The sequence below is a fragment of the Littorina saxatilis genome, linkage group LG5 (assembly GCF_037325665.1).
Source record: "Littorina saxatilis isolate snail1 linkage group LG5, US_GU_Lsax_2.0, whole genome shotgun sequence".
NCBI classification, from domain to species: Eukaryota; Metazoa; Mollusca; class Gastropoda; order Littorinimorpha; family Littorinidae; genus Littorina; species Littorina saxatilis.
The window spans coordinates 24,775,444-24,792,943 of NC_090249.1; the positions used below are offsets into that span (position 1 = coordinate 24,775,444).

At 41.3% G+C, this 17,500-nt stretch overlaps 2 protein-coding genes across 5 annotated transcripts in view; both read left to right on the forward strand.

The window, feature by feature from the left end:
- Nucleotides 1-1,028: 1,028 nt before the first annotated feature.
- On the forward strand, nt 1,029-11,818 carry LOC138966658 (GTPase IMAP family member 4-like). 4 transcript variants are annotated; one of them, XM_070338956.1, is made up of 6 exons: nt 1,029-1,504; nt 5,334-5,557; nt 6,369-6,384; nt 7,465-7,601; nt 9,192-9,377; nt 11,497-11,818. In XM_070338956.1, exons 1-6 carry the CDS (start codon nt 1,489-1,491, stop codon nt 11,761-11,763), a joined length of 846 nt encoding a protein of 281 aa, XP_070195057.1. In that variant the 5' UTR covers nt 1,029-1,488; the 3' UTR covers nt 11,764-11,818. The 4 variants fall into 4 exon arrangements, with proteins under 4 accessions (XP_070195057.1, XP_070195058.1, XP_070195060.1 ...); XM_070338959.1 differs by lacking the exon at nt 1,029-1,504 and adding an exon at nt 2,298-2,618; XM_070338958.1 differs by lacking the exon at nt 1,029-1,504 and adding an exon at nt 2,299-2,733.
- A 2,965-nt stretch (nt 11,819-14,783) lies between these two features.
- Nucleotides 14,784-17,500, forward strand: part of LOC138966656 (GTPase IMAP family member 8-like) — a 16,170-nt gene continuing 13,453 nt past the window's right edge. Inside the window, exons 1-2 of the mRNA XM_070338953.1 lie at nt 14,784-15,226; nt 15,670-15,874. Of these exons, the coding sequence (XP_070195054.1) occupies nt 15,671-15,874 (204 nt within the window). The 5' untranslated portion in view covers nt 14,784-15,226; nt 15,670. The remainder of the gene's footprint in view (nt 15,227-15,669; nt 15,875-17,500) is intronic.

The window sequence follows — 17,500 nt, forward strand, 5'->3', positions numbered from 1 at the left end:
TCAACCGGGAGAGTCACCCAAATGTCGTTGCCCAAATTTATCTTTATCTCAGTCTCTGTTTGTCTGTCTGTCTGTCACCTTCTGTCTATCTCTCTATTTATCTCTTTTTTCTCTCTCTCTCTCTCTGTCTCTCTTTTCGTTTCTCTGTGTCTGTCGGTCTTTGTCTCTATCTCTGCGTCAGACTGTGTGTAGTGTGTGTGTCTCTGTGTGTCTCTGTGTGTCTCTGTGTGTCTCTTTCTGTCTTTTTATCTCTATCCCTCTCAGTCCCTCAGTCTCATTCTCTGTCTGTCTGTCTGTCTGTCTGTCTGTCTGTCTGTCTGTCTCTCTCTCTCTCTCTCTCTCTTCCCCCTCCCTCACTATCTATGTCTCTGTCTGTCTCTGTCTGTCTGCCTGTCTGTCTATCTGTCTGTCTGTCTGTCTGTCTGTCTCTCTGTCTCTGTCTCTCTCTCTCTCTCTCTCTCTCTCTCTCTCTCTCTCTCTCTCTCTCTCTCTCTCTCTCTCTCCATCTCTCTCGATCGCGCGCGCGCTTGTTTTTTAAAAAAATTTTTTAACCCAACATGTTAACAAAGTGGATAATGATTTGAAACACACACATGCATTTCCTTATCTCGTTACCCTCGTTATTAAAAAGAATGGTCTGATCTTATTCAATTCAGGTTAATTCCTTTCAATTCCATTCAATTTGATTCAATTCAGTAAAACTGTGTAATTCGAATGTGTGCGGTACATACAGAAATGTGTCATTGACTCGTACATACAGTTTACATTAAATTAAAAATCACAGCCCAGTATCGTATTTTATGTAATCCTATATGTTTTCTATGTCTCACGAAAAACCTCATCACTCTAAATAAATGCATCAGTGTCATGTGACTCAATGAAGTGCTCTACTACTGACACCCAGTTTCTATGCCTGAAATGTACTCCAGCTTTGACCTTGGCCTTGTACGTCCTGATTGACAAAGGATCAAATCTGAACTAGGGTGTAATTATTGTCGTCCCCATTTCCGTTGGCAAGTTGTTACTCGTGCTCAGAGAACAGACTCCAGGGTTTACCCGCGTGGTCAAAATGCTGACTCAAACCACCATTGACCGTGAAATTACCACGGTGCTAAATCTGTGACCACTAAGTTATTTTAGCATAACTCCGTGATTGTGACTGCCTATTACGTAATAATATTACATGAACTTTCCGCCTACAATGATATTTCCCTGATGCAACAATATGCCAGGCGCTTTTGTTTTTAGATCAGAGGGGATTTCTGACAGAAATAGTGATATCATCGACAGGCGTTGAATCAAACAATCGACTGTGTGATGGGCCACCGGAAGTGTTGTGAATGTTTTTGTATTTAACATACAGACGAGACTTGCCGATTGTAAGCCGTGCACCCAGGAAAGATTTCAACGAAGCACAGAAAGCCGTCTGAAAAACATTATCGCCTTCTGCATCAGTGTGAGACTCGACAAGAGACTTGACAAATTTCAATGGCGCACGCATCTAGTAAGTACTCTGATTGCAAATGATTTTCAAAAAAAGTGGATATTTTCAAGTTGTGCTGCTATTGCTTTTCGTTGATGTTTCCTCACAAGGCATTACCGTTTTGAAAGTTTAAAACAATCACATTGACCTTGACTTCTGTTGACTTCAGCAAAACATTCTTCGCTGATGATGTTTTATGACAATACTCGATTATCTTTCTGGTAGCTTGAAACTTTAACTCGCGATTGCCGTTTGGTAATTAAAACGAATGTTTCATCCAGTTTATATTATTTGTAACACTTCTCATTCTCGATCACTCTGCTTTGAGTAGAGGCACCTGAACTTGTGATTTTCGAGAGACGGTACTAATTGCAAAACTCAGCTGAGTGCGTTTTTTGTGCGTGCAACTTCGCCAACAGTATCAACTGTAATTTTTTTCTTGATGACCTGCTGTGACCAACACGTTTGGTTCATATTTTCAATTGTAAAGCGAAGATGATTCATAAATTGAAGTGTAAAACATGTATCATTCATAACTTTCAGTAAAATAACGTACACGATTCAGAACTTCGCGTGTAAAAGTTAAATAACTCATAACTTCAAGTGTCATCACTGAATAGTTCCCAATATCGTCATTCAACGAATGACTTAGATAATGCATGCCTTGAACATGGTTTATCTTGTGAGATAGTTGTGTGTCAAACGCATTTGACATGTGAATATTCATCACGTCAGGTGTGTGACTCTGATTGGTTGACCCAAGTCACGACTTTCTTTGACTGACTAGGCATAATCAGGTAGGAGCGCTCAAGTTCCCATTGCGGCTGTTCTGTCTAACTCGCGCGGTCGCTTCGAAATTTCTTTTGGTCGAAATAAACGGTAATAAAACCGTTATTTCTAATATGCTGACTGTTAGCAAATGATAACAGGCATGTCTCACAAACGATATCAGCATTCGCCTGAAAGGCTCATGCTTGATATCTTTTTTCTCGACATACCTGTTATCATTTGCTAACAGTCAGTATATTAGAAATAACTCATAACTTATAACGTGTGTAACGAGAGACTTAGCGATTCGAAGTTTAAGGTTCACTGTTGAATATCTCTACGTATCCCGATGTAACCAGCATCTTCAGTAAGTCATAACTTCAAGTGTCAATATTGAATAGTTTCTTATAACGTGTGTAACGAGCGGTTCGAAGGTTCACTGTTGAATATTTCTACGTATCCCGATGTAACCAGCATCTTCGGTAAGTCATAACTTCAAGTGTCATCATTGAATAGTTTCTTATAACGTATGTTACGAGAGACTTAGTGATTCGAGGTTTAAGGTTCACTCATTGAATATCTCTACGTATCCCGATTTAACCAGCATCTTCGGTAAGTCATAACTTCAAGTGTCATCATTGAATAGTTTCATATAACGTATGTTACGAGAGACTTAGGTTCACTCATTGAATATCTCTACGTATCCCGATGTAACCAGCATCCTCGGTAAGTCATAACGGCAAGTGCCATTGCTGAGAAGTCTTTTGCGAGTGATGTAACGAGGAACGTTGATCATGAGTAGCATCACGTGTCTTTATTGAATATTCCTTCATACCTTAACGTAACGAGCGATTTAGATGATTCAAGGTTCGTTATTTAAGAGTCTTTCATTATTTTAGAGAACGAACGATCCACATCATGAAGAATTAACTGTTCTTCTCTTCAAAATACTGTCAAATGCTTATGATACAACATTTCGAGTCTCACCATTGAATAGCCCATAATACCATGCTGTATCTTGTACTTCGGTGATTAATAATCCCCCCCCCCCCCCCCAAAAAAAAAAACAAGTCGCGTAAGGCGAAAATACAATATTTAGTCAAGTAGCTGTCGAACTCACAGAATGAAACTGAACGCAATGCCATTTTTCAGCAAGACCGTATACTCGTAGCATCGTCAGTCCACCGCTCATGGCAAAGGCAGTGAAATTGACAAGAAGAGCGGGGTAGTAGTTGAGCTAAGAAAGATAGCACGCTTTTCTGTACCTCTCTTCGTTTTAACTTTCTGAGCGTGTTTTTAATCCAAACATATCATATCTATATGTTTTTGGAATCAGGAACCGACAAGGAATAAGATGAAAGTGTTTTTAAATTGATTTCGACAATTTAATTTTGATAATAATTTTTATATATTTAATTTTCAGAGCTTGTTTTTAATCCGAATATAACATATTTATATGTTTTTGGAATCAGCAAATGATGGAGAATAAGATAAACGTAAATTTGGATCGTTTTATAAAAGAAATATTTTTTTTACAATTTTCAGATTTTTAATGACCAAAGTCATTAATTAATTTTTAAGCCACCAAGCTGAAATGCAATACCGAACCCCGGGCTTCGTCGAAGATTACTTGACCAAAATTTCAACCAATTTGGTTGAAAAATGAGGGCGTGACAGTGCCGCCTCAACTTTCACGAAAAGCCGGATATGACGTCATCAAAGACATTTATCAAAAAAATGAAAAAAACGTTCGGGGATTTCATACCCAGGAACTCTCATGTCAAATTTCATAAAGATCGGTCCAGTAGTTTAGTCTGAATCGCTCTACACACACACACACACACACACACACGCACGCACGCACACACGCACGCACATACACCACGACCCTCGTTTCGATTCCCCCTCGATGTTAAAATATTTAGTCAAAACTTGACTAAATATAAAAACAAGTCGCGTAAGGCGAAAATACAATATTTAGTCAAGTTGCTGTCGAACTCACAGAATGAAACTGAACGCAACGCAACGCAGCAAGACCGTATACTCGTAGCATCGTCACTCCACCGCCCGTGGCAAAGGCAGTGCACGTGGAATTGACAAGAAGAGCGGGGTATTCGTTGCGCTGAGAAGGATAGCACGCTTTTCTGTACCTCTCTTCGTTTTAACTTTGTGAGCGTGTTTTTAATCCAAACATATCATATCTATATATTTTTGGAATCAGGAACCGACAAGGAATAAGATGAAAGTGTTTTTAAATTGATTTCGAAAAAAACATTTTGATAATAATTTTTATATATTTAATTTTCAGAGCTTGTTTTTAATCCGAATATAACATATTTATATGTTTTTGGAATCAGCAAATGATGGAAAATAAGATAAACGTAAATTTGGATCGTTTGATAAATTTTTATTTTTTTTTACAATTTTCAGATTTTTGATGACCAAAGTCATTAATTAATTTTTAAGCCACCAAGCTGAAATGCAATACCGAACCCCGGGCTTCGTCGAAGAGTACTTGACCAAAATTTCAACCAATTTGGTTGAAAAATGAGGGCGTGACAGTGCCGCCTCAACTTTCACGAAAAGTCGGATATGACGTCATTAAAGACATTTATCAAAAAAATGAAAAAAACGTTCGGGGATTTCATACCCAGGAACTCTCATGTCAAATTTCATAAAGATCGGTCCAGTAGTTTAGTCTGAATCGCTCTACACACACACACACACACGCACACACACACACATACACACACGCACGCACATACACCACGACCCTCGTTTCGATTCCCCCTCGATGTTAAAATATTTAGTCAAAACTTGACTAAATATAAAAATCAAAAGAAGAAGAAGAAGAAAAAGACAAAGAAGAAGAAGAACTAAAAGTAGAAGTAGAAGTTGAAGAAGAAAGCATATTTTCTGGAACGTTAAAATACTGACAACCCGAAACATATACAAGAACCTCGATCTGTACGTCTATAAATCTGAGGACCAAGACACACAACATATAAACAAACAGCAATAATAAAATTAGCTTCTGTTGTTTGTTACCGTCGTTGTCAATAACCTAACGGTCATTTTCCAGACATGAATCTTTGGCGAACACCCACCTTTCCGGATGAACGACATCGGACGACATTTCCTTCCAATGAGGTCCGTCTGGCGATAGTGGGGAAAACGGGCAACGGCAAAAGTTCTGCAGGCAACACCATACTGGGCAAAGACTTTTTCAAGCCAGCTCGAGGCATGTGTTCTGGAACCGAAAAGTGTGACTGGCACCAAGCCTACAGGAATGGCCAAAAAATACAGGTGAGAGTCGCAGAGAGAGAGCGAGAGGGGGGAGGGGAGAGAGAGAGAGAGGAGGGAAAGAGAGAGAGAGAGAGAGAGAGAGAGAGAGAAAGGGGGGGAGGGAGTGAGAGAGAGAGAGAGCGGGGAGAGACAAAGACAAGGGACTAGAGAGACACTGTCACAGAAAGACAAACAGATTGACACTAACCACACGACGGGCGCTGTGGCGGGGTGGTAAGACGTCGGCCTCCAAAGCGGAAGGTCGAGGGTTCGAATCCCGGCCGCGGCCGCCTGGTGGGTTAAGTGTGGAGATTTTTCCGATCTCCCAGGTCAACTTATGTGCAGACCTGCTAGTGGCTTATCCCCCTTCGTGTGTACACGCAAGCACAAGACCAAGCGCGCACGAAAAAGATCCTGTAATCCATGTCAGAGTTCGGTGGGTTATAGAAACACAAAAATACCCAGCATGCTTCCTCCGAAAGCGGTGTATGACTGCCTAAATGGCGGGGTAAAAACGGTCATACACGTAAAATTCCACTCGTGCAAAAACACGAGTGTACGTGGGAGTTTCAGCCCACGAACGCAGAAGAAGAAGAAGAAGACACTAACCACAAGGGAATGAATACTGATGCACTTCTGCGCTGACGGGATGACGGACGGGGTAGAGGCAGAACATAGAAATGAACACGTGTTTGTGACATCAGGCATATGACTCAATTTTGTTGATGATAATGTTGTTGTTGCTGTTGTTGTTGTTGTTTTTGTTGTTGTTGTTGTTGTTGTTGAAGTTGCATAATGTACACTGACCGAATGTTACACGCTGCATATGCAGGTAACAGACACACCAGGTGCATATGTACACTAAACTGAATGTTACACGTTAAATGTGCAGGTAACAGACTCACCAGGTGCATATGTACACTAAACTGAATGTTACACGTTAAATGTGCAGGTAACAGACTCATCAGGTGCATATGTACACTAAACTGAATGTTACACGTTAAATGTGCAGGTAACAGACTCACCAGGTGCATATGTACACTAAACTGAATGTCACACGTTAAATGTGCAGGTAACAGACTCACCAGGTGCATATGTACACTAAACTGAATGTTACACGTTAAATGTGCAGGTAACAGACTCACCAGGTGCATATGTACACTAAACTGAATGTCACACGTTAAATGTGCAGGTAACAGACTCACCAGGTGCATATGTACACTAAACTGAATGTTACACGTTAAATGTGCAGGTAACAGACTCACCAGGTGCATATGTACACTAAACTGAATGGTACACGTTAAATGTGCAGGTAACAGACTCACCAGGTGCATATGTACACTAAACTGAATGTTACACGTTAAATGTGCAGGTAACAGACTCACCAGGTGCATATGTACACTAAACTGAATGTTACACGTTAAATGTGCAGGTAACAGACTCACCAGGTGCATATGTACACGAAACTGAATGTCACACGTTAAATGTACAGGTAACAGACTCACCAGGTGCATATGTACACGAAACTGAATGTCACACGTTAAATGTACAGGTAACAGACTCACCAGGTGCATATGTACACTAAACTGAATGTCACACGTTAAATGTGCAGGTAACAGACTCACCAGGTGCATATGTACACTAAACTGAATGTCACACGTTAAATGTGCAGGTAACAGACTCATCAGGTGCATATGTGCACTAAACTGAATGTCACACGTTAAATGTACAGGTAACAGACTCACCAGGTGCATATGTACACTAAACTGAATGTTACACGTTAAATGTGCAGGTAACAGACTCATCAGGTGCATATATACACTAAACTGAATGTCACACGTTAAATGTACAGGTAACAGACTCACCAGGTGCATATGTACACTAAACTGAATGTCACACGTTAAATGTGCAGGTAACAGACTCACCAGGTGTGTGCGACACACACAGAACGAAGGACGAGGTGCAGCGAGAGATCGCTAAGTGTGTGGCCTCGTGTACCCCCGGTCCACACGCCATTCTCATGATCCTCCGATGTGACCGCAGGTTTACTGACGAAGAGTACGAGGTAAGAAGTCTCCTCGTAGTCGTTGTTGTTGGTGGTTGTGGTGTTGTTGTTATTGGTGTTGTTGTTGTTGTTGTTGTTGTTGTTGAATATTCCTTCATACCTTAACGTTACGTGTTGGTGGATGTGTTTGTGTTGTTGTTGTTGTTGTTGTTGTTGTTGTTGTTGTTGTTGTAGGTGGTGGCGGTGGTGGTGGAAGCTCCAAAACGTCAACATAATATTACAACGATATGACAGTGTTCTTTGTATTTATCACTGATATTTGTAAAGCACTGTTGCATTACTGATCATTATCTTGCGAGAGAAACACCAAATAAAGAAAAGAAAGATCTTGCGAGAGGATAGCTACAAACGATACACCATCATACAGCAACGTTAACCTTAGTATTTGGTCGTTACAGCAAACACTCTTAAAATAATGGTTGATAGCGCTATCTTACGTGTGTTTTGGATTGTTTCATTACTTCCTAAATGGGGAGAAATGACGTTTAGTCGGTTGACTGCAATCATATCGCAAAATAAGGCAACTCATAAGTGGTCTATGTAATTATATTTGTCAACTAAATGAATTGAGAACTTCTTTTTTTCACTTTGGGCGTTATTGTGCGGTTTTGCAAAAACTCTAATCCGGGGACATAGTGACGGAGAAACAGAGACAGAGACAGAGACAGGGAGAGCCAGACAGCCAGACAGGCAGACAAACACATACAAAGACAGCCAGACAGACAGGCAGAGTCAGGCAGACAGCCACACGGACGATACATTTACAATCATGATGAGCATGCAGAGTCCTTGAAATTTGTACAAACAGGAAAAACATGACAAGCACAAAGTCTTTTTTTCCGTAGAAACCAGTCATTTTGTGTAATAATGTAGCAATCAAAGTATAATGTGGAACAATAATTTAAATAGGATTCTGAACCTGTAGTTGACACTTACTTTCGCAATCTTTCAACTCGAGAACTCTTGAGAATGATTAGCTTTCAGGTTCTTCGTCACACTCTTTCCTGGTGTAAAAGAAAGGCGTCAGATACGATTTGAGTGTTAGAGACACCCACCCCCCCCCCCCCCACACACACACACACACACACACGTTCTTGTTTCTGTTTGTCTATCTCTGTCTCTCTCTTTCTGTTTGTTTGTCTTTCTCTTTTTCTCTCTCTCTTTCCTTGCCTCTCATTCGCGCTCTCTCTCTCTCTCTCTCTCTGATGTGACCCCCTAGAGAGAGAGAAGTCTGAGAGAGAGAGAGAGAGAGGGGGGGGGAGAGAGAGAGAGAGAGAGATACGCCGAGAAAGGGAGACAGAGAGGGAGAGAGAGAGAGAGAAAGAGAGAGATAAAGAGAGACAGAGAGGGAGAAAGAGAGACACAGACAGACAGACAGACAGACAGACAGACAGACAGAAAGACAGACAGACAGACAGACAGAGAGACAGAGACAGAAACACAGAGACAGAGACAGAGAAACAAAGAGAGAGACACACAGACAAACATGCAGTCAGGCTCTCACACACACACTCAGACGAAGTCCACATACCCACAAAAACAACAAAAAATATTAACTTTTACCGTGTTTCTGTTTGTCTTCTCCCCCAGGCGTACCAAGAGTTAAAGACGTTATTCGGCAGCAGTTTGACAGACTTCATGATTCTGGTCTTCAACGGTCTGGACGAGTTGGAAGGAGGGAACACCACACTTGGAGACGAACTCAAGAAACAGCATCCCAAACTCCGACAGGTTTTAGGGGAAGCGAAGGGCAGATTCGTCGGCTTTAACAACATCGTAAGTTGAATGATAATGTAATATTCTTTGGTGGTTTTTTCTTTCTTTCTTTGTTTCCGGTGGCAGTGTGTTTATTTGTTTGGTTTTGATCGTTGTTTCCTTTTTTTCTGTTGGTGTTTGTTTTTTGTTTTTGTTTTTAATTGGAGGGGGGGTGTGTGTGTGGGGTGGGGGTGGGGGTGGGGAGGGGGCGGGTTGGGAGTTTGTACATTGTATGATATTAATTGTCAGATAATGTTGAGGAACAGCGGATGACTGTTCATTCGATCACCCTCTTAGTATATTTTTGAACAGCTTTCCACTATCTCTCCTTTGGGTTTTGAAAAAAAACACAAGCAACAACAAAATAACAGTTTATTGCAAAATATTTCAGACTGGTTGGGTGTGAACCCAAAACACGGATTTTAGCTGACAGAAATAATACTAAAGATAAAATAAGATTCCGGAAACAACGTGGAAACCACCACGACCACCTCCACCACCACCACCATCAACAAGTGTTTCATTCGGTCATTTCCTCCCTCTTTCCTCCTATCCCTACGCTCTTCTTTGATATTGAAAAGTTAAAAAGATAGTTAGATTTTTTGAAATATTCACAGAGACACGAGGAGAGAACGTGATATAAAGATAGAAATACTATCAAAGAAAAAACCCTGAAACAACGGAAGATTAGTTCATTACTTCTCTTCCTTCCTCTTGTGTGCCTGTCTTCCGTCTATTCATTGACTTCTGACCCGGATGTTGTATTGTGCAATGTGAGAACGTGTAGACATACATTGTGTCAAAAATGGATGTAATTTCGAAAGGGATTTGTACTGTCCGCGGCTCTGTGTAAATGTGCTTTTTTTTCTTCTCAATATTAAACACATGAAATAGTCTGGTTTTGATGTCGAAATTATAAAAATTGTCCAGCAAGCTTCGATAGGGCTTTTTTTTGGGGGGGGGAGGGGGAGGGGGGGAGGGGGTAGATGTGCCAAATCAACAGACAGTCCTTCCTCCCTCCTCCCCTTTCCTTGTCCTGCTCCTCCTCTGTTTTCTCCTTTTCTTCCTGTCTTTCTAAATCATATAGTTTAATTAAAAGCACAGTCTTTCCTACGTTAACGACTTAGCTCACCAAGCTCACCAAGGCAAGGGTTTCACATGGAATAAGGCCATCCATCCATACTTTGGGGATATATGTTATATATTTTTGTATGAATTATGTTCGTACTCGTGCAAAAGCCGAGTCTACCTGGGAATTGCAGCCCGTGAACGAAGACGACTGACTGCTCCCCCTTTTTCGTTCCTCTGTCCTCTCTTCAAGTCTCTGCATACACCGCCCCCCCCCCAACTGCACACATACACAAAACCACATAATCTAAAGTCGACAGCATGCCCTACTGGTTTTACCGTGAAGGCGTCGGTTATTTGGCTGTTGGGTTTTAACATACCTTCAACCTATTTGGCTGTTGTTGTTTGTTTGTTTGCTTAACGCCCAGCCGACCACGAAAGGCCATATCAGGGCGGTGCCGCTTTGACATAGAACGTGCGCCACACACAAGACAGAAGTCGCAGCACAGGCTTCATGTCTCACCCAGTCACATTATTCTGACACCGGACCAACCAGTCCTAGCACTAACCCCATAATGCCAGACGCCAGGGGGAGCAGCCACTAGATTGCCAATTTTAAAGTCTTAGGTATGACCCGGCCGGGGTTCGAACCCACGACCTCCCGATCACAGGGCGGACGCCTTACCACTAGGCCAACCGTGCCGGTAATATTTGGCTATGCGGGACCGATTCAAGTTTCTTTCCTTTCTCAGTTTACATGGAGGTCTCCGTGTTTGGGACAATTTACATTTAGGTCTTTTACAGAAAATAAATGAGGGTTCTAGCTAAAAGCTCATATCTTTTCGCATTTCATGTGTGTCCTTCGCTGTTACGCCTTCGCACTTGCACCCATCGGAAAGCCATACAATGACAAATTCTGTCCACCGTATTTCTCTTTCTTCATTCCACTTGGTCAAAATAAATAAATCTTGCTCTCCTTTAATAAGATAAAACAAAATCTTGTCCCGTGGGGACTCCATGAGGGCGCAAAACAACATTTATCATCATGCAACTGCCTCTTCTGACTTTGCAGGCAGACTGGGAAAAGCGAAGAGAGCAGGGTGACAAGCTGATAGACATGGTCAACCAGCTGGTGGCTCGGAACCAAGGTCGCTGCTTCACCAACGACCTAGTTGAGTCTTTCGAGGAGAAGTTTCAGGAGGAGATGGACATGGAGGGGAAAGATCGGGATGAGATTAAAGAGGAGATCATTAAGGAGAAGAATCCGTGTTTCCTCGCCGTTCTCTTGAACGCTCTGACGTTTGGATTGGTGCCTAAGAATGCTTGCAGTGTGATGTAGTGTGTGTGTGTGTGTGTGTGTGTGTGTGTGTGTGTGTGTGTGTGTGTGTGTGTGTGTGTGGGATGTAGTGTGTGGGATGTAGTGTGTGGGATGTAGTGTGTGGGATGTAGTGTGTGGGATGTAGTGTGTGTGTGTGTGTGTTTGTGTGTGTGTTTGTATGTGTGTGTTTGTATGTGTGTGTGTGTGTGTGTGTAAAGTTCATTTTTGGTTGTCTTATAGCTTTATTTGGTGATCATAATGTATTTCTGTTGGTTTTCTTTGCGTAAAGATCTGGTAGTTTGGCTGACAGGTTGATCGCTTATCTGATTGCTAGTGGTGTCGACAAATCCCAAGTATGCGTGCAGTGTGGGAGTACATTATGTGTTGAATTTTATGATTTCACTTATTGTTTAATGCTCAACTGGTTTGAGGTTCAAGATGACAGAATGGCAGTATGCATGCTTAATAATGCTTGCAAAGAGAGCCATGCACTTTCCTGTTTCTCTTGTTGTTGTTTGTGGTATTTGAAAATGTTGTTTGCTGTCTTGTTTGAGTTTAAAGTATTAAAATAATAGGAGGGCAAGGTTACGCTGAAAATGTGTATAACAGAAAAAAAGTCAGAAAGAGAGAGAGAGAGAGAGAGAGAGAGAGAGAGAGAGAGAGAGAGAGAGAGAGACAGACAGAGAGACAGAGAGAGAGACAGAGAGAGAGACAGAGAGAGACAGACAGACAGACAGACAGACAGAGACAGAGAGAGAAAGAGAGACAGAGAGAGAACGACCAGCTGCGTGTGTTTGATCTGCAGGATGTTCTCTTATGTTGGTGGAAATGTGACATGTTGTACATTGTACATTGTAGAAATAATTAAAAACATTATTAAAATTCGAAAATAGTTGTGCCTGTTTTTCTTTGTTTCTTTGTTTCTTGATGTTGCTGGTTGATTGTCGCATAAACTCTCTCTTTTCCCCCCTCTCTCAATCTCTCTCTCTCTTTCTCACTTTTCTCTCCCCCCCTCCCCTCTCTCCCTCTCTCTCTCAATCTCTCTCTCCTCCTCGCTCTCTCCCTCAATCCGTCTCTGTAAGTCTATCTGTCTGTCTGTCAGTCAGTCTGTCTGTCTGTCTGTCTGTCTCGCTCTCTCTCTCGCTTACACACACACACACTCATACACACACTTAGTGAGAATTAATTATAGGAGGGAATCGAGAGCGAAGTGCACACATTTTAAGACAGGAGGAAAAACTTGACACGTCGTGGCGAACTAAAGAGATATCAAAGATCCTGAATCGACGGACGTATAGTGATCAAGACGTCGACCTTCCGTGCGGAAGGATTGCGGTTCGAAACCTAGATGTTTTGGGTAGGATAAGGAAACAGATGTTTTCGATCCCACGGGTCAACTCACATGTATTTGCAGACCCGCTAGCGTTTTACCCCCCTTCGTGTGTACACGCAAGCACAAGATCAAGTATAACAAATATGTCCCATGCATGTCAGAATTGAGCTGGTTGCAGAAACACGAAAATACCCAGCATGCTTCCTTCGGAAACTGAGTATGAATGCCTAAATGGCAACAAAACGAACCCGGCCACAAACGTAAGAGCCCACTCGTGCTCACGAGTGCACGTGGTAGTTGCAGCCCGCGTTGAACACAGAAGAAGAAGAAACAAGTCGCGTAAAGCGATTTCAAACCATTTAGTCAATCTGGCGACCTGAAACTAAAAGATCAACACTGAAAACTAGTACTCACCGAGACTACATGTAGTAAAGTCTTGGCCGAAGACGGAGATGTGTCGCGCTAGCCTCCGCGAAGCATGCGAACGTGGCTCCTATTTAACCTGTTTTCGTTATTTTTGAGCACATTTTCACAGTAAACATGATTATCTCAAGAAATTTGATTGAGGAAACATATGAATACAATGCAATCTGTTCTAAAAATGTCAAATTGCATTATTTAATGTTTAAGCTCCCAAGCTGAAATGCAACCCCATAGTCCTTACTGAGTTAAAAATTGCTTGACCAAAATGTCCATCAATTTGATTGAAAACTAAGGTCACCACAGAGCCGCCTCAACTTTTGCAAAAAAGCCGGATATGACGTCATCAAATGCATTCATTAAACAAATGGAAAAAGGGTGTGGAGATATCATCTGAAAGAATTTATATGCAAAGTTTCATGAAGATCTATTCAGTAGTTTTCTGGAATCGCTCTACTCACACACACACACACACACACACACACACACACACACACTCATACCCCCACACACACGCACACACACACACGCACACACACACACACATACACACGCGCGCGCACGCGCACACACATACACATACAGACACACACACACACACACACACATACATACTATACATACATACATACATACATACATACATACATACATACATACATACATACATACATACATACATACATACATACATATATACATAGGCCTACATACTTACGTACGTACATACATACATACATACATACATACATACATGTATACACCATCACACTCGTCTCGATTCCCAGTATATCAGACATTATTTAGTGAAAGCTTGACTAAATGAAAACAGTTTTAAGAAAAAAGAAAAAAAAAAGAAATGTCATTATTGGAGAGTTTATTTACAGAGATTGAACATTTTGGTTTTCTGCGATGCAGTGGGTGTTCGTGCCGTGTTTAACGCAGAAGAAACTAAGACAAACACAAGAGAAACGCACTTCTAGTCATTGGTCTTTCTGTTAAATCCTGTTCTAATTAGAAAACAATTTCAATGTAGTTAAGTGCGGTAGTTAAGTGTTGCGGCCTTGAATGCTTGCTGATATTTTGCGTCACAATTGCGCACTTATTGCACTTGTCACAGATGTAATAGGAGATAGCCACAGTTTCCGCTGCAACGTTCACATCTGAAGAAGTATCCAGTTTTTTTTCCTGTTCATCGTTCTACAGTGAGTCAGATGTTAATTTTCTTCCCTGTGTGAGGGGAAACAAAAGTCACGTGTGAGACACGATATCGGATATGACAGCTTAACAAGGGAGACACATGATATAATAATCGGCCTAACATGACACCTGCGTTGAAGCTAAAAGTAGCACGTCGGATTTCCCCTCGGATTGAAGTCAACCCATCTAAGCGTGAATAAAAGTCCGTCCTTGAGATTACGATACACCGCCTAACAGGATCCCATCAAGTTGAGAGGAAGCTCAATTAGGCTATAGCTCCCCACACATTTTCCTCAGCACTCCATGTTAAGAATGCGTGGCTGCGACTGCGTTGGCGTGTGTGCATTTGCATTTACTGTCGCCATTTCAACGCAGCAACGGTGGCAGAAGTGTTGTGCTTTTTGGCGGCAAGAGTAATACATGAGTTACAACAAACACAAGAACCAGAAGAGGAGGGAGAAAAGACGGCAGCAACGAGCAGAGCTAAGCCGTCGCCGGTGAGGAAAAGGATTTGTGAGACACTCAAAACACGTGAGTAGATTGGCTATTCAGTGTTGCTTGTTTGTATCTTGCTGTGTTGGCCACTAAGATTGCGCCTATTTTCAAAGGCTCTTTGTCTGCCGTATACCTATACCTTCCTTATTGTCTGTACTATACAATTCTTTCTATACAATGTCAGTCCTATACTCGTCGCTTTTACTTCCCTGTACTATATTCGCCGTTTTCATTTATCTGTACCTTACTCTCTGTTCATATTGTGCTGCCTCTGGTTTTAACGTTGCCATCTGTCTGTTGCACGGTGTTATTATCTTCGCAGGACTTGGTGGTGTAACGGTGACGACAAGAACACACCGTAATCTACTGTTGAAGTGTAAAACCGGACCTTAAATGAAAGTTTCATAGGCCGTCCTCGCAACGTCGAATGAACTTAGTGACTATCTTTTTAAAGCAGATTTTCTTTGATTGTCTCCCAGAATGGCTCACAACGGAGAGGATGAGGTATTCGAGGAGTCGCTTCAAACGCGCCATCTTGTGGTCATCGGAAAGACCGGAAACGGAAAGAGCTCTCTGGGTAACATGATTCTTGGCCAACGTCACTTCCAAGTTGGATGCAGTATGACGTCAACAACACTTCAGGTGTGCACTGGAGAAGCGGATTACAATGGATTGCAAATCAAGGTGAGCCTTATCGACAAGGTATTCCACTAGGAAGATGGTGGGGGTGGGGGGTGGGAAGAGGGGTGGGGAGGGGGGGGTGCTGGAAGGGTGCAGAATCGGATGAGGGTGTGTTTTGGCCTCATTGACCTATAATAATAATGAGGATACTTATATGGCTCAAATCCTAGAATAGTTCCAAGCGCCTCACACAAACATACACAAAAAAATAATGCCAAATCAAATAGTTATAGGCAGGGCAAGGCAAAACATTGTATACAAGAAAACCCCATGGGGATACATGAGAACAAAAATACAAGAACAAGAAAGTAATGCAAACTGCTTCAACATAATTATATACATAAACTCATTCCGATGAGCTTCTTATTTACATTTAGTCAAGTTTTGACTAAATGTTTTAACATAGAGGGGGAATCGAAACGAGGGTCGTGGTGTATGTGTGTATGTGTGTGTGTGTGTGTGTGTGTGTGTGTAGAGCGATTCAGAGTAAACTACTAGACCGATCTTTATGAATTTTTACATGAGAGTTTCTAGGCATGATATACCCAGACGTTTTCTTCATTTTTTCGATAAATGTCTTTGATGACGTCATATCCGGCTTTTTGTAAAAGTTGAGGCGCTAGGCGGCACTGTCACACCCTCATTTTTTAATAAAATTGATTGAAATTTTGGCCAAGCAATCTTCGACAAAGGCCGGACTATGGTATTGCATTTCAGCTTAGAGGCTTAAACATTAATTGATAATTTTGGTCATTAAAAATCTGAAAATTGTAATTAAAATTATTTTTTTATAAAACGATCCAAAAACAATTTCATCTTATTTGTCATTATTTGCTGATTCCAAAAACATATAAATATGTTATATTCGGATTAAAAACAAGCTTTGAAAATTAAAAGTATAAAAATTATGATTAAAATTAAATTTTCGAAATTGATTTAAAAACAATTTCATCTTATTCCTTGTGGGTTCCTGATTCCAAAAACATATAGATAGGATATGTTTGGATTAAAAACACGCTCAGAACAAGCGGTGGACAGATGATGCTACGAGTATACGGTCAGTCTTGCCGAAAAAATGCAGTGCGTTCAGTTTCATTCCGCGAGTTCGACTGAGCTTGACTAAATGTTGTATTTTCGCCTTACGCGACTTGTTTTCTTCTTTTTTTAAAAAATCGAATTGGGTGCTTCCATGGGTCAGCATTCTACAGTAGAGAGAGAGTCGCTACATTTTGCGTTGTTTTCTACACCGCTTCTACTTTTAGTGGAACAAAGTAATCACTGATCGATCGATCGTTTAATTGATCTATTGTTTGGTTGATTGATTGGTTGATTGATTGTTTGATTTCTTTACTTGTTCTTGAACCCGGCAGGGTAATCCAGAACTGATTTAGTATGGTTTGTTGTTGGGTTTCTTTCCCCAGTGATATAGTCACTAATAGAGAGTTCTTGACCCGGAAAAGCCCTGACGTTGAACTGTTGTTTCTTTCGGTTGTAAAAACAATCTCAAAATATCTACCTCGTTCTTACTTTACATTGGTTAAATAAAAGGCGAAAAGGATGTTTGTGAGGGTGGGGGTACGGATATGTGTGGTTTGGGTTATGTGTGTATTGGTATGTACTTTTATGTGT